Source organism: Mirounga angustirostris, unplaced genomic scaffold, assembly GCF_029215605.1.
Source record: "Mirounga angustirostris isolate CCGP_5_RB_7025 unplaced genomic scaffold, mMirAng1.0.hap1 SCAF_9, whole genome shotgun sequence".
Taxonomy (NCBI): domain Eukaryota; kingdom Metazoa; phylum Chordata; class Mammalia; order Carnivora; family Phocidae; genus Mirounga; species Mirounga angustirostris.
In genome coordinates, this window is record NW_026991717.1 from 22760005 (window position 1) to 22783740 (window position 23736).

Genomic DNA, 23736 nt, shown 5'->3' on the forward strand with positions numbered 1-23736 from the left:
GGAGTGGGGACCAAGGACAGAAGGGAGAGACAGAGCCTGGCCCTGGACAGCCCCCGGCTTGGCCGGAGGCGCGATGCGGAGGGACAGCCCGGTGGAGACGGAGGCGGGGCGGGGTGCCCACACTGTAACCAGCGCCGGGGTGCACTTCCCCTTACCCCCGCGGGGCTGCAGTTCCCCGGGCAGCCGCGGAGTCTCCTAGGCCCCCGCGGGCGGACTGGGGTGGGGGCGGGGGCGGGGCTCGTCACGTGGAGAAGCGCGCGGAGGCGGGAGGGGCGGGGGCGCGCGCTCGGCTCTTTAAAGGCGCGCGAGCCAAGCCGGGAGAGGCGGCTCCGCGGCCGCAGGCGCAGGCCCGGGCGGATCCGCGAGACGCGCGGCGTGCGGGCGGGTGGCGGCTCCGGGTCCCAACATGCGCCGGTCGGTCTGGCTGGCGCTGGCCGCGTCGCTCTTGCACGGTAAAGCCCCCGAGTCTCCCAGCCCTCCACTCCTCCTCCGCGGGATCCCGGGAGCATTCTGGCGGCTCCGAGCTCCCGGCGCCGGGGCCAGCTTTGGGGAATCGCGCGAGGAGGGACGGTGGGTGGCACTACCGGGGGCTGTCCGGGAAGGGCGAGCCCGGTTCGTCTGGGCTGCTTGCTTTAGGCGGCGGGGGTCACGGGCAGGGGGCGTGGGGCGCATCCCCGCTGGCCTTCCCTGAGCAGCCCCCCGGGCTCTCCTCTCCTTAAGTGTCCCTGCAAGGCGAGTTCCAGAGGAAGCTCTACAAGGAGCTGGTCAAGAACTACAACCCCTTGGAGAGGCCCGTGGCCAACGACTCGCAGCCGCTCACCGTCTACTTCTCCCTGAGTCTCCTGCAGATCATGGACGTGGTGAGTTCGGCCGCGGCCGCAAGGCTGTCCTCTCCCCGCTGTGGGTTCGGAGGGGTGGCGGAGGCATCAGGCGGCCAGGCGGTGTAGCTTGGCTGGGACACGCTTGCTGGCTCAAGGCCAGGAGGGCCAGCGCTCTGCCCCTAACCGGGGCCTGCCCGCTGCTGCGTGCCTCAGTTTCCCCTCCCGCCGAGAAGGAACCCGGTGAAGCATGTTCCACTGTCCCAGCCACCTGTGCGTTGGTACTTCAGTCCCACCTTTCCCTCAGCTTGGAAACTCAGGATGAACGTATCCCCATCCTGAGCCAGAATCAAAGAATAGGGTATTTCCAAATGGTCACATTTTAGTACCCATTGTGGTATAAGTGTTAGCATGCTGTCCGTGTCCATTTAGCCATCTCTAGACTTTTCTGCCGCCTGTAGTATGTAGCCTCTTTGGGTAGGGGCTTGGCCTTGGGCTTTGCAGCTGGTTAATCTGTCCAGGCAGATGGCCAGCTGTGAGCATTTACACACCCCTTGCCCTAATTCCAATAATGGGCTATTTTTTTTTTTTTTCTTTCTGGTGGGAGTAGTGCTGGTAGTTCTGCTCTGATGGTGAGCAAGGTTCCACACTCGAGATACACTTGTCTGTTCCTTCAGGCAGCTGCTCCCAGCCCCATGGGGTTCTTTCTTTGTGGACTTACTAGTGCTCACTTTAGTTGACAGATATGTATAGTGTGTGTAAATTTCTTTTTCTTTTGCTCTTCTAGACTGCTTTGAATGATCAGAGTTCATTGACATATCCTTCATACAATACAAATATTTTACAAAAGTGTTTAATTCATTATAAATGGATTTCTGTGTCTAGTTTGTACAAGACATTAGACTCTGTTCTGGGGCACAGGGACGATGGTGTTCAGGGGGAGGGAAAACTGTGGTAGGAAAGAGGTGTGCAGATAGCCTCAGTTCCACATAGAAAGTGCTACTATCCACCAGAGGGGTGCAGATGGGTGGTGTAAGAAGACAGGTGATATTTCATAATCCTACAAATAAAGAATACCCACACTACCACACTGATGTATGTTACATCACTTAACCTAGTTAAAATTGCCGTGATGAATGGCTTCCTCTTCCATACTATACCTGCATTAAATGTGCACTTCCTCCCGCAGACAGAACTCTGCTTTAAAATACTCAGTGTCTATGTGATGACATGATGACTAACAGGAGGGCTGTAGGCAAGTGCTGTTGTACAGGTTACAAAAGAACAAAAATTGCTGTTTACAGAGCTTGGATTACAGGAGAGGGGAAAGGATGCAGATTTGGAATTAGGGGAAGAGAGGCTGAAAAAGAAGCTCTAGTATTGAATGAAGCCGGGTCAGAGAAATGGAAGTGTGGGGGCTTTGGGCGCGGCACAAGGCTCTGGGTGTTTGGGGAGGCAAGTACCTTATTAAAGATCAACTTCTCTGTTACTTTGAGAGGTTCAGGATTTGTACTTGGGAGCCTTGGTGGGTTCCGGCTCTGACAGTTTCTGGATGGTTGCTCTTAGGTAAGTTTTGTAAGTGTCCTGAGTCTGTACTTTGCTGTTAATGAAATAGACACAATAGCATTTCACTGGTCACTGTGATGAGCTAAAGATGTGAAGGCAAATTTAAGAGACCACAAAGCTAGCACATGACTATGGTCATTTTCATCAAATGCACCAAACCAAACAACACTCCCCACTCCACCCCTGCACACCTGGACAGAGGACCTGTCAGCTAAGCAAACACACTTCACAAGTGGTGCATGATAGGCTGAGAAGGTGAAAGCCACACTCCCCCACCCCATTTGCCCAGGACTGGCTCCAGCCAGCCAGGTAGCCTCACCATGGGTATGCTCCACATAGACAAGGAGCCTCTCTGGAGTGGTCCTCTGGCTGGCTGGATGGCATGTGAAGGTACAGTGGCTCCTTAGCCAAGGAGCAGGAATAGTGAGCAAGCGGAGCAGTCCTAAGTCTGTGGCAGTCTCTTTGGAGAGGAGATCACTCATTGTGCAGCTGCAAGCTTCTTTCTGGGTGCTTTTGCCTCTTTTAAGAGATCCTTAAGGAATCAGGTTAAATGAGGGATTTGGGGGTCTTATGAGAAGTTTAGGTGTCAGCTAGAGTTACGTGATGTGACAAAGACAAGCTTGTGTCAAGTTAGGAAATTTAAAAAACTAACAAAAATCATGAGTACTGGGTATCATCATCATTCCAGTGCTAGAAAAACACACGTGAAGGCAGCCATGAGCATCCTGAGGTCATGGGAAGGTGGGAAGGGAAAAAGCCTTGGTCTCACCTTGGCCATCCAGCCGTGAACCCGTTGAACTTCGTAGGCAGGCAATGCTGTGAGCTCATGGTGTGGCCTTGAACAAATTACTTTACCTCTCTAAGCCCTGTTTCTTCATGTGTCAAATGAGAGTAGTAATACCCACTTCACAGGGTTTCAAGAGGATTAAATAAGAAAAAGTGGTTGACGTTCACTGTAATTCACTGAAGGTTTGCTAGTTCTTAATTATGTAGCTACTCAACTCAGAGGTTGGGAAGTTGATGCCTAGAAAGGTGTGGTCACTTGCCCAAAGCTGCTCATTGGTTAGAGGCAGGGCTTCAAGGAAAACCCACATCTGACTTTCAAGTGCTTTGCATCTTGCCTCCTTTGGAGTTGGTAACTTCTTTTGCAGGACAGTTAGCTTAATTTACTTAAACTGGCTGAACTGTAGCTGATTGAGTGAGACTGTCCTGAGATCCTAGGTGGAAAGGAAGTCTCTATATCTGAAATAATGAAATATGCAAACATTTGTATTCTATTCGGACTTGGCTCTGCCTGGTTTTGAAGCAGAGCCAGGGCTCTCCAGCTGGAATCTTAGCACCCTGGACAGAGATACAGTGGCTCTCATAAGGGATTCATGTGACAGTCTTGACTGGCGTTAGATTCTTTTTATAAATTTGGTTAATATGGGCCATTTACTCACTCTGACTGGGCTGTTCTAGAGACCATTACCCTGCTCTCCAAGTCTTCTTGTTCCCCTTTTTGCCAGCAGAGATTTCCTGGCTGGAGTGATAGGGAGATGGCATATGATGCTGCATATTTTATTTTCATGAAAGATCATTTCTATTTCACCAGTTTATTCCACACATATTTACTGAACTCGTTTTGTGAACTTTGGTAGATTCTGGGGATTCATAAATGAATAAGGGATGGTTTCTACTTTTAAAACTCACAGTCTGGGGCACCTGGGTGGCTCAGATGGTTGAGCGTCTGCTTTTGGCTCTGGTCATGATCCCAGGGTTCTGGAATCGAGACCCGCATGGGGCTCCCTGCTCTGCGTGGAGTCTGCTTCTCCCTCTCCTTCTACTGCTCCCCCTACTTGTGCTCTCTCACTCTCTCTGTCAAATAAATAAACAAAATCTTTAAAAAGAATAATAAAACTCACAGTCTGGCTAGGGAGACTGACATGTAGATCCATGATTACCACATGTGTAATTTAACATACATGCCTATACAAAGTGCTACAAATACACATAGGAGAAAACATTTATTTCCAGCGAGGGTGGCTGGGAATGGTTTCAAAGTGGAGGTAGTTAGATTTCTAAAATTGAGTAGGAATTTGCCAGTTGGAGAAAGTAGGAACGACTCTCCAGGTGATGGGGGCAGGGTGAGAAGATTTTGGTGGAGGACAGGACACTTTCAGCAAGGTAGGTTTTAAGAAGTGCTCACTCTCAGTTATTCTTGGCTACAGGTTTTGCTGTAAGACTTTTTAGAATATTGGGTGTTCCTATGTTTATTGAGAATTTCTAAAAGAGGGATACATATAGTATTGACCAAACTAATTTTTCTTTACAAATTTTTTTGGTAAGAATTAGTTTCTAGAAATATACCTTACAAGATGAAGGATAGGATTATTTTTGGGGGAGGAAGTATGCATTGAGTTCAGAGACAGGAGGGGAACAGAGTGTGAGGTATCTAGAGTGCTTCTGCAGAGTTGAGGTTTTGTCCTAGTCTGGGTATCTCTGAGGGCATGAGGAGACGGTGTGCCAGGGGATTTGTGAAGCTGCAGGATCAGCTTGCCATAGCAGATTTTCCTAGAAATGGAAACAATCCAAACCATGATATTTGCATTAAGTCCCACAAATATAAATTATAGATTAGAATGAAAAAAAAGATGCATACATTTTAAAGACAAAGCATATATTTTCAAAGGGATGGTTTTACCTGCTGTGGTCTGTTCTAGTTATTTAGCAGGCCCATAGGTGAAATGTTAGGTGGAGAGTGGGAAGGTGTGGTGTATTTTTAAGCAGAGGAGGATGTAACTAGACCTGTGTTTGTTTAGATAGAGGATGTTGAGGGCAGTATGTGTGTGGGATAGATTGGAGAGGAGGAGAAGTGTAGACAAGGGATGAAGAGGTCGAAACTTCCCAACATTGTGGGAAAGTGAGAAATGGACAGAATCCAGAGACACTTTGGATATCCAACCTATGATGTATAACTGTTTATATAAACATCATGTAGCTACATAGATAAATTTGTTATGTAAAAGTGTCTACATTATTCCTGAATGCATACTCTGACTCACGGCATTTATTAATTTACTTCGTGGGCTTGTAACTGGGCTGAGAATGAGATGATACACAAGAAATCATTTTGAAGGGATGCAAATGCAGGGTTGTAAACTGCCAACAGTTTCCATAATATTTCTCCTTTATTCCTGCCATATAGTCATTCACCTGTATGCATACATCTTAAGGCCATTCTAGGTGTTGATTTGCATAAAATAAATGTGCACAGTTATGAAAGCATGTCCAGAAGGCAAGGCATTTAAAATGAATAATGTGAATCAACACATAATTATACACAATGTAAAACACATAATTATGCATGAATGATTTTTGGTATTTTATAGATTCTACTTTTAGATTCAACCTTTCAGAAGCTTTAATCACAAGACAGTAGAACTAAGTGATCATGCATTTGGGGTTTGCTACAGCCAATGGCAGGTGTGTTTGTGGAGCCCAATAATGTAAGGGCTTGTGTGTTACCTGACAGCCCCAGGGCGATGCTTTGCTTTTGTCAGGCCTATGATTTTGCATCTGCTGGCCACTATTTAAAGTGCTACAATGCTAACTTATTATTATCCAGTATTAACTGTAAAAATTGTACAAGTTGAACACCATCTATGCAGAAAGCCCAAGTTACAAGTAAGTATCCTAATAATGTTTTTATACATGGTATATCTTAAAACTACAAATGTAATACATATATTTGTACAGGAAACGAAATTAAAAAAAAAAGGACTGGGGGAAAATCATCACCCAAATCACAATCACTCAAGACATTCTGGTGTATTTCATGCTCTTTTCTCTGTGTTTATAGAGTGTGTAGGGAAGTATTTAAAAATTAAAATTATATAACCCCATTACAGCATTTTAAACAGTATTAACAGGCATTAATTTTAAAGTGATACAAATATGCCAAGTAGTAAACAAATATAAATTTTAAACTAAAATTGAATTCTTTTTCCACTATCATGCATTTCTCACCATCAGTGCGTGTTCAATCTCTGTCCCTCTTTTTATTTTAGAAATCGTTTAAAAAGCGTGTATTGAAATGATTCATGATGTTACTTTTAAGTTACATGAAATGATTCATGACGTTGTTTCTAAGCCTGGTTGCCCTTTTATTTTGCCCCAGTGCATGTGGAGAATTACAGAGATAATCTGAAGGTCTTGAGGATACTATCTTCCTCCAGTGTTTGTTTGTTTCTGACCAACATCCAGGTCATGGCACCAGCAAGCACAAATTGCCTCAATCCAGTTAGTCACTGAGAATATGGGGAGCTGGCCTTCCCTCCCTGTAAGGGCTGATCTGCTTTTGATTTTTGCTTATACATACAGGATGTAAATGTAGAGAATTTACTGGAGTCTTCTCTCTTTTCAATGGACCTTGAACTCCTGTTTTGTTCCCCTAGCTCTCACTTCTGTCAAGATCTGCATAATTTTTTGGCCTCTTAGGCATTGCTTTAGGAATCATCAAAGGGTTGTTGAAAAGTGGCCCCAAGCCCTGTTATCTTCTAAGGGCTTCCCTCCCCTCCTGGATCTTGGTTCTGCAGTTCTTCATTGCCCTGTTAAGTTCTCTGGTGTTTTTAAGCACATGATCATTGCATTTTCCATCTTCTTTAATTGTTCTCACTGGAGGATTTGTGAGAACCACTTAGTCCATCATTGCTGGGAGCAGAACTGAAATTCTAAATTAAAACTTGTTTACAATGCATCTTTGTAATTGATCCAGATTTATTATGATAGAAATTTTATCCCTCTCAAACCTCTTTATGACTTTGGGACATAAACAAACATACAAAATGGTTTAGCTTTATAGACTGAGGATTATGGACACTTTTACTGAAGGAATCTTTCTTGTAAATGTTGCTTTTCTGGTCTACCACTGAAGGTATTCCCCAAAGCATTCAGTTTTCTCAGAGCTCCTGATTCATCCCTGACATGCTGTTAAAGGAAGAGAAAGCGTCTTGTTATGGAGGGATGCTAATGAAAATCTCTGTCCTTTTATTGATTTATTAGGTTTAGGTAGTGTTTTACTCCTCAGAGGAGAGGCAAGTCATTTAGAACCTTCTAATAGCAGTTCCCATGATATTTATTTCAGTGATTTACTTATTGACAGTCAACATTAGGTATAAACCATTTTAGCAAAAACCAAAAAAATATAACACCCCCAACCAAACTATTGTAAAAGTGTGTCTGTGTACATATTTATGTGTATATAAATACACACACACACCCACACACCTGTTGTCTTATCTCTCTTTGTTGAATATTTTCTTTTGATATCTCAAAATAAGATATCACATAATATGCTTAAGTTTCCATGGAGAAAAGCTAGAAGTTACAGCAAAAGCTGAGGAAATCACAGCTCCCAGAATGCCAAAATAATTGGCTGAAACTAACGAGATTAAATAAGGAATTGTATAATATCCTGTATTATGGGTTAAAAGCCGCTGAGGGAGAATCGCTGTGGGAAAGTCTTAGATGTGTGCCTGACTCCAGGCTCCAACTCAGCTTGTAGATGAAGGAGCTGACCTGTCCCAGTGGCAGGTGGAAGCTGGCAAAGTGGGAAGGAATTGTAACTGTCATGGTTAACAAATGCCACCTGTGAGATGATCCTTAAAGTGGGGAATTTCCTCTCAGATCACTGTCTGTAAAGATTCCTGTCTTGGGGTAAAAGAGGTGGTGTCTATATTCGAGGGAGAAGGCATATTGATAAAACAATAAAAACGTGTTATATCCCACTGGAAAACCATTAGCATGGCATTGAGCACCAGGGTTGAATTTTGCCCTTCTCTGGAAATTTATACAGGTGGAATAACACAAGCACACGGTGGTATTCTTTTAGGTCTGGTTACTTTTGCTTAATTTTATTTTTGGGAGAGTCACTCAAGTTGTTGCCTGTGGTTGTAGTTTATTCATATTTATTGTATGAATATAAGATTTATTATTCTATTGATGGATATTTAGATTCCAGCTTTTGTCTATTATGAAGACCTCTGTCATAGATATTCTTATTTTACATGTCTTTTGATGCACATGTGAATGCATTTTTATTACATATGTATATATATGGGAGTGGACTCTAAGGCATAAGGTGGCAATAACTTTAAGTTTTCCAAATGAAGCCAAACAAAATGATTTTAAAATGATTATATACCAATTAACATTCTCACTAGCAGTGTATGAAAAATCCTTGTTGCTCTACATACTCACCAACCCTTGGTATTTTCAGTCTTTTTAATTCACAGTCTGGTGGGTGGGGAGTGATAGTTCTTTGTGATTTTAATTAGCCGTTCCCCAGATTACCACTGGAGTCGAGGACATTTTCATTTCTTAATTTTAAGTTGGTTATTTTCTTTTGAGAAGTGTCTATTCATGTCTCTTGCCTATTTTTTTTAAGTTTTTTTTTTATTGTTATGTTAGTCACCATACATTACATCATTAGTTTTTGATGTAGTGTTCCATGATTCATTGTTTGTGCATAACACCCAGTGCTCCATGCAGAACGTGCCCTCTTTAATACCCATCACCAGGCTAACCTATCCTCCCACGCCCCTCCCCTCTAGAACCCTCAGTTTTTCAGAGTCTATCATCTCTCATGGTTCGTCTCCCCCTCCGATTTCCCCCGCTTCATTCTTCCCCTCCTGCTATCTTCTTTTTTTTTTTCTTAACATATATTGCATTATTTGTTTCAGAGGTACAGATCTGTGATTCAACAGTCTTGCACAATTCATAGCACTCACCAGCACATACCCTCCCCAGTGTCTATCACACAGCCACCCATCCCTCCCACCCCACCCCCCACTCCAGCAACCCTCAGTTTGTTTCCTGAGATTAAGAATTCCTCATATCAGTGAGGTCATATGATACATGTCTTTCTCTGATTGACTTATTTCGCTCAGCATAACACCCTCCAGTTCCATCCATGTCATTGCGAATGGCAAGATCTCCTTTTGATGGCTGCATAATATTCCATTGTATATATATACCACTTCTTCTTTATCCATTCATCTGTCGATGGACATCTTGGCTCTTTCCACAGTTTGGCTATTGTGGACATTGCTGCTATAAACATCGGGGTGCATGTACCTTTTTGGATCCCTACTTTTGTATCTTTGGGGTAAATACCCAGTAGTGCAATTGCTGGATCGTATGGTAGCTCTATTTTCAACTTTTTGAGGAACCTCCATACTGTTTTCCAGAGTGGCTGTACCAGCTTGCATTCCCACCAACAGTGTAGGAGGGTTCCCCTTTCTCCACATCCCTGCCAACATCTGTCATTTCCTGACTTGTTAATTTTAGCCATTCTGACTGGTATGAGGTGGTATCTCATTGAGGTTTTGATTTGGATTTTCCTGATGCCGAGCGATGTTGAGCACTTTTTCATGTGTCTGTTGGCCATTTGGATGTCTTCTTTGGAAAAATGTCTGTTCATGTCTTCTGCCCATTTCTTGATTGGATTCTTTGTTCTTTAGGTGTTTAGTTTGATAAGTTCTTTATAGATTTTGGATACTAGCCCTTTATCTGATATGTCATTTGCAAATATCTTCTTCCATTCTGTCGGGTGTCTTTTGGTTTTGTTGACTGTTTCTTTTGCTGTGCAAAAGCTTTTTATCTTGATGAAGTCCCAATAGTTCATTTTTGCCCTTGTTTCCCTTGCCTTTGGCGATGTTTCTAGGAAGAAGTTGCTGTGGCTGAGGTTGAAGAGGTTGCAGCCTGTGTTCTTCTTTAGGATTTTGATGGACTCCTGTGTCACATTGAGGTCTTTCAACCATTTGGAGTCTATTTTTGTGTGTGGTGTAAGGTAATGGTCCAGTTTGATTCTTCTGCATGTGGCTGTCTGATTTTCCCAACACCATTTGTTGAAGAGACTGTCTTTTTCCATTGGACATTCTTTCCCGCTTTGTCGAAGATTAGTTGGGCATAGAGTTGAGGGTCCATTTCTGGGCTCTCTGTTCTGTTCCATTGATCTATGTGTCTGTTTTTGTGCCAGTACCAGGCTGGCTTGATGATGACAGCTTTGTAATAGAGCTTGAAGTCTGGAATTGTGATGCCACCAGCTTTGCTTTTCTTTTTCAACGTTCCTCTGGCTATTCAGGGTCTTTTCTGGTTCCATACAAATTTTAGGATTATTTGTTCCATTTCTTTGAAAAAAGTAGATGCTATTTTGATAGGGATTGCATTAAATGTGTAGATTGCTCTAGGTAGCATTGACATCTTCACAATATTTGTTCTTCCAATCCATGAGCATGGAACATTTTTGCATTTCTTTGTGTCTTCCTCAATTTCTTTCATGAGTATTTTATAGTTTTCTGAGTACAGATCCTTTGTCTCTTTGGTTAGATTTCTTCCTAGGTATCTTATGGTTTTGGGTGCAATTGTAAATGGGATAGACTCCTTAATTTCTCTTTCTTCTGTCTTGTTGTTGGTGTATAGGAATGCCACTAACTTCTGTGCATTGATTTTATATCCTGCCACTTGACTGAATTCCTGTATGAGTTCTAGCAGTTTTGGGGTGGAGTCTTTTGGGTTTTCCACATAAAGTATCACATCATCTGCAAAGAGTGAGAGTTTGACTTCTTCTTTGCCGATTTGGATGCCTTTGATTTCTTTTTGTTGTCTGATTGCTGTGGCTAGGACTTCCAATACTATGTTGAATAGCAGTGGTGATAGTGGACATCCCTGCCGTGTTCCTGACCTTAGGGAGAAAGCTCTCAGTTTTTCCCCATTGAGAATGATATTCGCTGTAGGTTTTTCATAGATGGCTTTTATGATATTGAGGTATTACCCTCGATCCCTATACTCTGAATCAGAGTTTTGATCAAGAAAGGATGCTGTACTTTGTCAAATGCTTTTTCTGCATCTATTGAGAAGATTATATGATTCTTGTTCTTTCTTTTGTTAATGTATTGTATTACGTTTATTGATTTGCAGATGTTGAACCATCCTTGCAGCCCAGAGTTAAATCCCACTTGGTTGTGGTGAATAATCCTTTTAATGTACTGTTGGATCCTATTGGCTAGTATTTTGGTGAGAATTTTTGCATCCATGTTCATCAGGGATATTGGTCTGTAATTCTCCTTTTGGATGGGGTCTTTGTCTGGTTTGGGGATCAAGGTAATGGTCGCCTCATAAGATGAGTTTGGAAGTTTTCCTTCCATTTCTATCTTTTGGAACAGTTTCAGAAGAATAGGTATTAATTCTTCTTGAAATGTTTGGTAGAATTCCCCTGGGAAGCCATCTGGCCCTGGGCTTTTGTTTGTTGAGAGATTTTTGATGACTGCTTCAATTTCCTTAATGGTTATAGGTCTGTTCAGGTTTTCTATTTCATCCTGGTTCAGTTTTGGTAGTTGATACATCTCTAGGAATGCGTCCATTTCTTCCAGGTTATCTAATTTGCTGGCATAGAGTTGCTCATAATATGTTCTTATAATTGTTTGTATTTCTATGGTGTTGGTTGTGATCTCTCCTCTTTCATTCATGATTTTGTTGATTTGGGTCATTTCTCTTTTCTTTTTGATAAGTCTGGCCAGGGGTTTATCAATCTTGTTAATTCTTTCAAAGAACCAGCTCCTAGTTTCGTTGATCTGTTCTACTGTTCTTTTGGCTTCTATTTCATTGATTTCTGCTCTGATCTTTATTATTTCTCTTCTCCTGCTGGGTTTAGGCTTTATTTGCTGTTCTTTCTCCAGTTCCTTTAGGTGAAAGGTTAGGTTGTGTACTTGAGACCTTTCTTGTTTCTTGATAAAGGCTTGTATTGCTATATACTTTCCCCTTAGGACTGCCTTTGCTGTATCCCAAAGATTTTGAATAGTTGTGTTTTCATTTTCATTGGTTTCCATGTATTTTTTAAATTCTTCTTTAATTTCCTGGTTGACCCATTCATTCTTCAGTAGGATGCTCTTTAGCCTCCATGTATTTGAGTTCTTTCCGACTTTCCTCTTGTGATTGAGTTCTAGTTTCAAAGCATTGTGGTCTGAAAATAGGCAAGGAATGATCCCAATCTTTTGGTACCAGTTGAAACCTGATTTATGACCTAGGATGTGATCTATTCTGTAGAATGTTCCATGGGCACTAGAGAAGAATGTGTATTCCGTTGCTTTGGGATGGAATGTTCTGAATATGTCTGTGAAGTCCATTTGGTCCAGTGTGTCATTTAAAGTCTTTATTTCCGGGCGCCTGGGTGGCTCAGTCATTAAGCGTCTGCCTTCGGCTCAGGTCATGATCCCAGGGTCCTGGGTTCGAGTCCCACATCGGGCTCCCTGCTCCACGGGAAGCCTGCTTCTCCCTCTCCCACTCCCCCTGCTTCTGTTCCTGCTCTCGCTATGTCTCTCTCTGTCAAATAAATAAATAAAATCTTTAAAAAAATAAATAAATAAAGTCTTTATTTCCTTGTTGATCTTTTGCTTAGATTATCTGTCCATTTCAGTGAGGGGAGTGTTAACGTCCCCCACTATTACTGTATTGTTGTCTATGTGTTTCTTTGCTTTTGTTATTAATTGCCTTATAAAATTGGCTGCTCCCATGTTAGAGGCATAGATATTTATAATTGTTAGATCTTCTTGTTGGATAGACCCTCTAAGTAGGATATAGTGTCTTTCCTCATCTCATATTACAGTCTTTGGTGTAAAATCTAATTTGTCTGATATAAGGATTGCCACCCCAGCTTTCTTTTGGTGTTCATTAGCATGGTAAATGGTTCCAATTTTGTGCTCCACGGCTTTATCACTTGCCAGAAGCGGTTGACGGAGGCCCCTCCCCCGCCGTCTATCCTCCCGAATATTGCCTCAGATTCACTTCTCCGCACGTCCTACCTTCCAGAAAGTGGTCGCTTTTCTGTTCAGAGAGTTGTTGCTATTCTTTTCTTTGATCTCTTGTTGAGTTTGTAGGTGTTCAGAATGGTTTGATCTCTATCCAGCTGAATTCCTGAGACCAGACAAAATCCAGGTCTCCTACTCCTCTGCCATCTTGCTCCGCCCTCTTGCCTATTTTTATCTTGGTTTGTTTGTTTGTTTAGTTTTTCCTTATTGATTTGTATGAATTTTTCTAAATTAAGGACATGAGCCCCTAGGCACTTACATGTTTTTGCAGATATTCTCTCAGACTCTTTGGCTTGTCTCTTTCTCTTGAGGTTTGTTTTTTCTGTCTTTTGTAAATCTTTTTTTTTTTTTTAAGATTTTATTTATTTATCCATGAGAGACAGAGACAGGGAGAGAGAGAGAGAGAGAGAGAAGGAGAGGGAGAAGCAGGCTCCCAAGGAGCAGGGAGCCCGATGCGGGACTCGATCCCAGGACTCTGGGATCATGACCTGAGCCAAAGGCAGACGCTTAACCATCTGAGCCACCCAGGCGCCCAAGTCTTTTGTAAATCTTTAATTGAAGTATAATATACTTCTAGAGAGATGGTGTCTTTTGATGAACAGCAGTTCTTCATTTTAATGAGACCCAGCTCATAAAACCTTTCTTCTATATTTAATGCTTATTGTGTCGTATTTAAAAACTCCTTCCCTTTCTCAACCACATGAAGATATTTTCCTTTAGAGGCTTTTTGTTGTTTTGTTTTACCTTTTATATTTTATGTCCCATCCACCTAGAGTTGAATTTTAGTTTAGTATAATTTAAAGGTTTTCACTTTTAAGCAGCTTTGTGGAAATCTTGACTGATGATTAACTTAAAAGGGTGTTAGTGTAATTGCTGCACGATTATTGAACTGTATCACATTTGGACATTTTATGATCCACTGTGTTGGCCCCCGGATAGACATTTCAGTTATTTAATATTTGTATACTATGCAGAAAATGTATAGGCTATGACATTTTTTAATATTTAAAAATGTCAATGTGACACACAACATTTACAGAGCCAACAGTAAGGATTTATGAGAAGCCCTCGCCCTATCGCACTCTTCCCATTGCTGTCCATTCCCCAGAGACCTTCAGCAGCCTCTGTTTCTGGTTATAATTCTTGTTTTAATACTCATTTATTATTCCTTGATTGATCAGCTTTATCCATTTGCTATTGACTACTTGTTATGATGAGATAGGAACTTGATTCACTCACAGCTCTCCCTATTGCCGTCACTTTCACAGATCACTTTTATACCTTCAAAAGACAGTCTTGACTGTCATTTCTGTTAACCATAATTTGGTTTCCCTGTCTGTAAGCACTCCAGTGCTGCCCCTACTTTTTTTTTTTTAACCTCCTTCTATCTCCATGTTGGTAACATTTACATTCTCTCCTGTAACCATATGTGATTTCTCTGTAATTTGATTCTATTGTATCTTGATTCTTTTTTTTTTAAAGCTGCCTTCATGATTTTGTGACAATGTACACTATACTTTGCAAAGTCATTTTTTTCCTGAGCCTATAATTCCTTCTTGTTTGGGTCTAATGCTATGGCAGCTGTGCTATTCAGTGGGGTTGACTGTTTCAGTTGTCAACTAACCTGGTGTCAAGTTTAGATGTTCTCCTTTTTGACCAAATCTTATCATTCCTTTCTTTTTCCAAGTCTTTAGTCATGCTATTTATTCTGTCTGTTCATTATACAGTTAACCTCCTTCTCAGAGGATATCAGTTGAGGGTTATCGTTTACTTCTTTATTTTTTTAATTCATTTGTTTCAAACTGTATAATATTTCTTCTAAGATAATTTTTCCTTTTTCTTTTAATTTTGCTCATTTATTTATTTGTTTTCCTGTTTATTTTTATGATTTGTTTGGCAAGCTTTCCTAAAATGCCTTCTGATTCTTAGATTTCTCTTCGTATTTTAAAATTAGGGAAGAGAAACATTGGTGAAAGTACTGTATTTGAGGGTAGGATTTAGAATCAGCTGTGGTTTTAGGGCTTGGGTGAGGACTGTTAAATTTTTTTGAAGATGCTAAATGCCAAAGGGCTGGATGCTTTGTCTCAGGGTCATCTCTTGTCACACTAGCTTCTTTATTCTCTAATTCAGGGCTATCCAATAGAAATACAATGCCAGCTACTGATGTAATTTTATTTTATTTTATTTATTATTTATTATTTATTTATTTTATTATGTTACATTAGTCACTATACAATACTTCATTCGTTGTTGATGTAGTGTTCCATGATTCATTGTTTGCGTATAACACCCCGTGCTCCATGCAATACGTGCCCTCCTTAGTACATATCATCAGGCTTAACCCATCCCCCTGACTCCCTCCCCTCTTAAACCTTCAGTTTGTTTCTCAGAATCCATAGTCTCTCATGGTTCATCTCCCCCTCCGATTTCCCCCCCTTCATTTTTCCCTTCCTTCTCCTAATGTCCTCCATGCTGTTTCTTATGTTACAGAAATAAGTGAAACCATATGATAATTGACTTTCTCTGCTTGACTTATTTCACTTAGCACAATCCCCTCCAGTTCCATCCATGTCGATGCAAATTTTAGATTTTCTAGTGGCCACACTTAAAAAATAAAAAGATACAGGTATAATTAATTTTAATAAGAAATTTTACTTAACAAAATATATCTAGTTATTAAAATTTCAACACATAGCCAATGTAGAAACATTGTTAATGAGATGGTTTACATTTCTGGGGGAGGGCAGAGCTAAGTCTTAGAAATCCAGTGTGTGCATTACACTCATAGCCCATCTCAGACTGGTCACATATCAAGGACACATATCAAGGTAGCCACATTTTGCTGGTGGCTACCCCATGTTAGATTACACAGTTCTAGCCAATCCATTTTTTTTTTTTTTGAGTTTTGAATCAATGGAGTGAGGAGAAACCCTGGCTGATGGTTATTCTCAGAAGGGAATTGGCAGCTCTCTATTCCAAAGTTCTCTGTCACTCACCCATGTGATCTCCACTCTGTTCTCCCTGCCTCCTTCAGTTCACTTCTGAACTCAGTAAGGTTCCAGGTTCCATGGGGCACACCTGCTCCTCCCACCCTGCAGCCCCCTCACTAGTATTTAGCATAGGGCTTCCTTCACTCTATGTTTGCAGATACTAAGCCTCCCTGTACATGCTCTGTCTGTATGTAATGTATTGAAAATATCTTGCCTTTTTGTGATCCTATTCCCATTCTCTTTGTTTTGGGGCATTTATACCATTTCACTCCTTTATTTTAATTCCAGTGATCTTAGAGGGAAAGGGGAAATAAATGGGTATGTTTAAGCTGACCTCTTCAACTAGAAACTCACAGGATATTCTTACCAGCAACTCAGCCAATGGCATAAATATGCTGTTTTGGATGTTTAATCCATTGTTTGATTCACAAGTCCATGTTGATACTTCTATAATACATTTTGATATTTAATGGGATCCTTTAAACTGAGCAGTGAACACTTGGGTAAAGTTGTTGCTGTCATTTTCTTAGATCAGTGCAGCTCCTCCGAATGGTGTATGATCATGTCCTTCAGGTAGCCTTTTGTGACTTATTGAATATATGCTTAAAAGGTACTGTCTAAAAAATATAATTAAAAGTTATAATTCCCTGTTCCTTGGCAACACCTCCTTTGACTTTAAAAGAATGAGATAATAAGCATTTTCTCATACTTCCTACATATACAATTTATTTAAAGGTAAATAAATATTTTCTTTTAAGCTAGTCACTGTAGAAAATGATGCATTTACTCTAACAACACTACTAACTTATTGAATACTTTTGGACTCCTATTAGGATTAAAGCACTATAATTTGAAAATTTTCAGTTGGGATATTTTTATTTTCAGGATGAGTTTATTAGGAATGACAGGGCATACCTCAAAGTAGGGTCTCTTGATGAAGATTGGTGGCTCTTAAATGAGATGGGGATGGATCTTCTGTTTTTATCTTTCTTTTGGATGTTTATAATCTGATACTGAATAAAAATCAAAAGAAAGTTCCCCAAAGTGTCCTAAGCAATGTAAAACCTTTCTGTACTATTTTCAAAGAGAGTCTGTAATGAAGTAATGGACTTTTTAGTATGTAAGCTTGAGAAATCTTTAATTTATATTCATAGCTTATATATTAAATGAAGTGTTTTATGGGTTTTAAAATTAATTGGCCAAAGCTTTTCTTCTTTTTTTTAAAAAAGTTTTTATTTAAACTCCAGTTAGTTAACATACAGTGTAATATTACTTTCAGGTGTACAATATAGTGATTCAACACTTCCATATAGTACCCTGTGCTCATCACAAGTGCCCTCCTTAATCCCCATCACCTATTTCACCCATCCCCCCACCCACCTCTCCTCTGGTAACCATCAGTTTGTTCTCTATAGGTAAGAGTCTGTTTCTTGGTTTGCCTCTCTTTTTCCCTTTGCTCATCTGTTTTGTTTTTTTTAAATTCCACATATGAGTGAAATCATATGGTATTTGTCTTTATCTGACTGACCTAATTCACTTATCTTAATACTCTCTAACTTCATCCATGTCATTGCAAATGGCAAGATTTCATACTTTTTTTTTTTTTTTGGATTTTGACTACATTTTATTTTTTTTAATTTATTTTATTTATTTATTTATTTATTTATTTTTAATTCTTATGTTAAACATCATTAGTTTTAGATGAAGTGTTCCATGATTCATTGTTTGTGCATAACACCCAGTGCTCCATGCAGAATGTGCCCTCCTCAATACCCATCACCAGGCTAACTCATCCTCCCACCCCCCTCCCCTCTAGAACCCTGTTTGTTTTTCAGAGTCCATCGTCTCTCATGGTTCGTCTCCCCCTCCGATTTCCCCCGCTTCATTCTTCCCATCCCACTACCTTCTTTTCTTTTTTTTTTTCTTAACATATATTGCATTATTTGTTTCAGAGGTACAGATCTGAGATTCAACAGTCTTGCACAATTCACAGCGCTTACCAGAGCACATACCCTCCCCAGTGTCTATCATCCAGTCACCCCATCCCTCCCACCCCACCACCCACTCCAACCCTCAGTTTGTTTCCTGCAATTAAGAATTCCTCATATCAGTGAGGTCATATGATACATGTCTTTCTCTGTTTGACTTATTTCACTCAACATAATACCCTCCAGTTCCATCCACGTCATTGCAAATGGCAAGATTTCATTCCTTTTGATGGCTGCATAATATTCCATTGTATATATATACCACTTCTTCTTTATCCATTCATCTATCGATGGACATCTTGGCTCTTTCCACAGTTTGGCTATTGTGGACATTGCTGCTATAAACATCGGGGTGCATGTACCCTTCGGATCCCTACTTTTGTATCTTTGGGGTAAATACCCAGTAGTGCAATTGCTGGATCATATGGTAGCTCTATTTTCAACTTTTTGAGGAACCTCCATACAGTTTTCCAGAGTGGCTGCACCAGCTTGCATTCCCACCAACAGTGTAGGAGGGTTCCCCTTTCTCCGCATCCCTGCCAACATCTGTCGTTTCCTGACTTGTTAATTTTAGCTATTCTGACTGGTGTGAGGTGGTATCTCATTGAGGTTTTGATTTGGATTTCCGTGATGCCGAGTGATATTGAGCACTTTTTCATGTATCTGTTGGCCATTTGGATGTCTTCTTTGGAAAAATATCTCTTCATGTCTTCTGCCCATTTCTTGATTGGATTCTTTGTTCTTTGGGTGTTGAGTTTGATAAGTTCTTTATAGATTTTGGATACTAGCCCTTTATCTGATATGTCATTTGCAAATATCTTCTCCCATTCTGTCGGTTGTCTTTTGGTTTTGTTGACTATTTCCTTTGCTGTGCAAAAGCTTTTTATCTTGATGAAGTCCCAATAGTTCATTTTTGCCCTTGCTTCCCTTGCCTTTGGCGATGTTTCTAGGAAAAAGTTGCTGCGGCTGAGGTCGAAGAGGTTGCTGCCTGTGTTCTCCTTTAGGATTTTGATGGACTCCTGTGTCACATTGAGGTCTTTCAACCATTTGGAGTCTATTTTTGTGTGTGGTATAAGGAAATGGTCCAGTTTCATTCTTCTGCATGTGGCTATCCAATTTTCCCAACACAATTTGTTGAAGAGACTGTCTTTGTTCCATTGGACATTCTTTCCTGCTTTGTCAAAGATGAGTTGACCATAGAGTTGAGGGTCCATTTCTGGGCTCTCTGTTCTGTTCCATTGATCTATGTGTCTGTTTTTGTGCCAGTACCATGCTGTCTTGATGATGACAGCTTTTTAATAGAGCTGGAAGTCCGGAATTGTGATGCCGCCAGCTTTGCTTTTCTTTTTCAATGTTCCTCTGGCTATGCGGGGTCTTTTCTGGTTCCATACATATTTTAGGATGATTTGTTCCATTTCTTTGAAAAAAGTGGATGGTATTTTGATGGGGATTGCATTGAATGTGTAGATTGCTCTAGGTAGCATTGACATCTTCACAATATTTGTTATTCCAATCCATGAGCATGGAACGTTTTTCCATTTCTTTGTGTCTTCCTCAATTTCTTTCATGAGTATTTTATAGTTTCTGAGTACAGATCCTTTGTCTCTTTGGTTAGATTTCTTCCTAGGTATCTTACGGTTTTGGGTGCATTTGTAAATGGGATCGACTCCTTCATTTCTCTTTCTTCGGTCTTGTTGTTGGTGTATAGGAATGCCACTGACTTCTGTGCATTGATTTTATATCCTGCCACTTTACTGAATTCCTTTATGAGTTCTTGCAGTTTTGGGGTGGAGTCTTTTGGGTTTTCCACATAAAGTATCATATCATCTGCAAAGAGTGAGAGTTTGACTTCTTCTTTGCCAATTTGGATGCCTTTGATTTCTTTTTGTTGTCTGATTGCTGTGGCTAGGACTTCCAATACTATGTTGAATAGCAGTGGTGATAGTGGACATCCCTGCCACGTTCCTGACCTTAGGGGGAAAGCTCTCAGTTTTTCCTCATTGAGAATGATATTCGCTGTAGGTTTTTCATAGATGGCTTTTATGATATTGAGGTATTTACCCCTGATCCCTACGCTCTGAAGAGTTTTGATCAAGAAGGGATGCTGTACTTTGTCAAATGCTTTTTCTGCATCTATTGAGAGGATCATATGATTCTTGTTCTTTCTTTTGTTAATGTATTGTATCACATTGATTGATTTGCGGATGTTGAACCAACCTTGCAGTCCAGGGATAAATCCCACTTGGTTGTGGTGAATAATCCTTTTAATGTACTGTTGGATCCTATTGGCTAGTATTTTGGTGAGAATTTTTGCATCCATGTTCATCAGGGATATTGGTCTGTAATTCTCCTTTTTGATGGGGTCTTTGTCTGGTTTTGGGATCAAGGTGATGCTGGCCTCATAAAATGAGTTTGGAAGTTTTTCTTCCATTTCTATTTTTTGGAACAGTTTCAGAAGAATAGGTATTAATTCTTGAAATGTTTGGTAGAATTCCCCTGGGAAGCCATCTGGCCCTGGGCTTTTGTTTGTTGAGAGATTTTTGATGACTGCTTCAATTTCCTTAGTGGTTATAGGTCTGTTCAGGTATTCTATTTCATCCTGGTTCAGTTTTGGTAGTTGATACATCTCTAGGAATGCGTCCATTTCTTCCAGGTTATCTAATTTGCTGGCATAGAGTTGCTCATAATATGTTCTTATAATTGTTTGTATTTCTTTGGTGTTGGTTGTGATCTCTCCTCTTTCATTCATGATTTTGTTGATTTGGGTCATTTCTCTTCTCTTTTTGATAAGTCTGGCCAGGGGATTATCAATCTTGTTAATTCTTTCAAAGAACCAGCTCCTAGTTTCGTTGATCTGTTCTACTGTTCTTTTAGTTTCTATTTCATTGATTCTGCTCTGATCTTTATTATTTCTCTTCTCCTGCTGGGTTTAGGCTTTATTTGCTGTTTTTCTCCAGCTCCTTTAGGTGTAGGGTTAGGTTGTGTACTTGAGACCTTTCTTTTTTCTTGAGAAAGGCTTGTATTGCAATATCCTTTCCTCTTAGGACTGCCTTTGCTGTATCCCACAGATTTTGAATAGTTGTGTTTTCATTTTCATTGGTTTCCATGTATTTTTTAAATTCTTCTTTAATTTCCTGGTTGACCCATTCATTCTTCAGGAGGATACTCTTTAGCCTCCATGTATTTAAGTTCTTTCCGACTTTCCTCTTGTGATTGAGTTCTAGTTTCAAAGCATTGTGGTCTGAAAATAGGCAGGGAATGATCCGAATCTTTTGGTACCGGTTGAGACCTGATTTATGACCTAGGATGTGATCTATTCTGGAGAATGTTCCATGGGCACTAGAGAAGAATGTGTTTTCCATTGCTTTGGGGTGGAATGTTCTGAATATGTCTGTGAAGTCCATTTGGTCCAGTGTGTCATTTAAAGTCTTTATTTCCTTGTTGATCTTTTGCTTAGACGATCTGTCCATTTCAGTGAGGGGGGTGTAAAGTCCCCTACTATTATTGTATTGTTGTCTATGTGTTTCTTTGCTTTTGTTATTAATTGCCTTATATAATTGGCTGATCCCATGTTAGGGGCATAGATATTTACAATTTTTAGATCTTCTTGTTGGATAGATCCTTTAAGTAGGATATAATGTCCTTCCTCATCTCTTATTACAGTCTTTGGTTTAAAATCTGATTTGTCTGATATAAGGATTGCCACCCCAGCTTTCTTTTGGTGTCCATTAGCATGGTAAATGGTTTTCCACCCCCTCACTTTCAATCTGGGGGTGTCTTTGGTTCTGAAATGAGTCTCTTGCAGACAGCATATCGATGGGTCTTGTTTTTTAATCCAGTCTGATAGCCTGTGTCTTTTGATTGGGGCATTTATCCCATTTACATTCAGGGTAACTATTGAAAGATAGGAATTTAGTGCCATTGTATTGCCTGTAAGGTGACTGTTACCGTATATTGTCTGTGTTCTTTTCTGGTCTATGTTGCTTTTAGGCTCTCTCTTTGCTTAGAGGACCCCTTTCAAGATTTCCTGTAGGGCTGGTTTTGTGTTTGCAAATTCCTTTAGTTTTTGTTTGTCCTGGAAGCTTTTTATCTCTCCTTCAATTTTCAATGACAGCCTAGCTGGATATAGTATTCTTGGCTGCATATTTTTCTCATTTAGTGCTCTGAAGATATCCTGCCAGTCCTTTCTGGCCTGCCAGGTCTCTGTGGATAGGTCTGTTGCCAATCTAATGTTTCTGGCATTGTAGGTTACAGATCTCTTCTCCCGAGCTGCTTTCAGGATTTTCTCTTTGTCTCTGAGACTTGTAAGTTTTACTATTCGATGTCGGGGTGTTGACCTATTTTTATTGATTTTGAGAGGGGTTCTCTGTGCTTCCTGGATTTTCATGACTGTTTCCTTCCCCAAATTAGGGAAGTTCTCTGCTATAATTTGCTCCAATATACCTTCTGCCCCTCTCTCTCTTTCTTCTTCTTCTGGGATCCCAATTATTCTAATGTTGTTTCGTCTTATGGTATTGCTTATCTCTCGAATTCTGCCCTCGTGATCCAGTAGTTGTTTATCTCTCTTTTTCTCAGCTTCTTTATTGTCCATCATTTGGTCTTCTGTATCACTGATTCTTTCTTCTGCCTCATTTATCCTAGCAGTTAGCACCCCCATTTTTGATTGCACCTCATTAATAGCCTTTTTGATTTCTACTTGGTTGGATTTTAGTTCTTTTACTTCTCCAGAAAGCATTTCTCTAGTAACTTCCACATTTTTTTCAAGCCCAGCTAGTATCTTTGAAGTGATGATTCTGAACTCTAGATCTGACATCGTACTAACATCCGTATTGAGTAGGTCCCTGGCAGTCGGTACTACCTCTTGTTCTTTTTTTTAAGGTGATTTTTTCCGTCTTGTCATTTTGTGCAGAGGAGAATAGATTAATGAGAGAACAAAATGCTAGCAGAGTAACAACGTCCCCAGAAAATATACTCTAAACAAATCAGAAAAGACCTGAAGCAGTGGGAAAAGAAAGGGAAAGAGAGAAAAAAGAAAAAAAAGATAAAGATAAAAACAAAAACAAACAAAACAAAACAACAACAACAACAAAAAAACAGAATGTGATCAAATATGATCAGGCTGGTATATAGATCACTGCCACACACTAGATTTGGGGTGTATTTTGGTCTTTTAAAAGAAAGTGCCTCCCAAAATTTTAAAGAAAGAAAAACTTATATATATGTACAAAAATAAGGGTTGATATGATGAAGGGATGTAATATGACTGTAAAGATGGAAATTATAAAAAATTTTATAGAAGGAATTGATAAGAAGTTGTTTGAAAAAAGAAAGAAAAAAAAAGGGAGAGGATGTGTTCAGGCAGGGGAGTAGAAAACACCATATACCAGAGATTTAGGGTATATTTTAATCTGTTAGAAGAAACTACCTCAAAATTTTAAAGAGAGAACAACTTATATATATAAGCCAAAGATACGGGTAACTACTATGAAGGGATAGAATATGACTCTAAAAATGAAAAATAAAAATG

The 23736-nt window shown here is 40.2% G+C and overlaps 1 protein-coding gene across 2 annotated transcripts in view; it reads left to right on the forward strand.

The window, feature by feature from the left end:
* Nucleotides 1-406: 406 nt before the first annotated feature.
* CHRNA7 (cholinergic receptor nicotinic alpha 7 subunit) overlaps nucleotides 407-23736 on the forward strand; it is a 129149-nt gene continuing 105819 nt past the window's right edge. The window contains exons 1-3 of one of the 2 annotated variants that reach the window (XM_045901857.2): nucleotides 407-532; nucleotides 609-612; nucleotides 721-860. In XM_045901857.2, coding sequence (XP_045757813.1) covers nucleotides 407-532; nucleotides 609-612; nucleotides 721-860 — 270 coding nt within the window. The remainder of the gene's footprint in view (nucleotides 533-608; nucleotides 613-720; nucleotides 861-23736) is intronic. The other variant, XM_045901858.2, reaches the window with a different exon arrangement.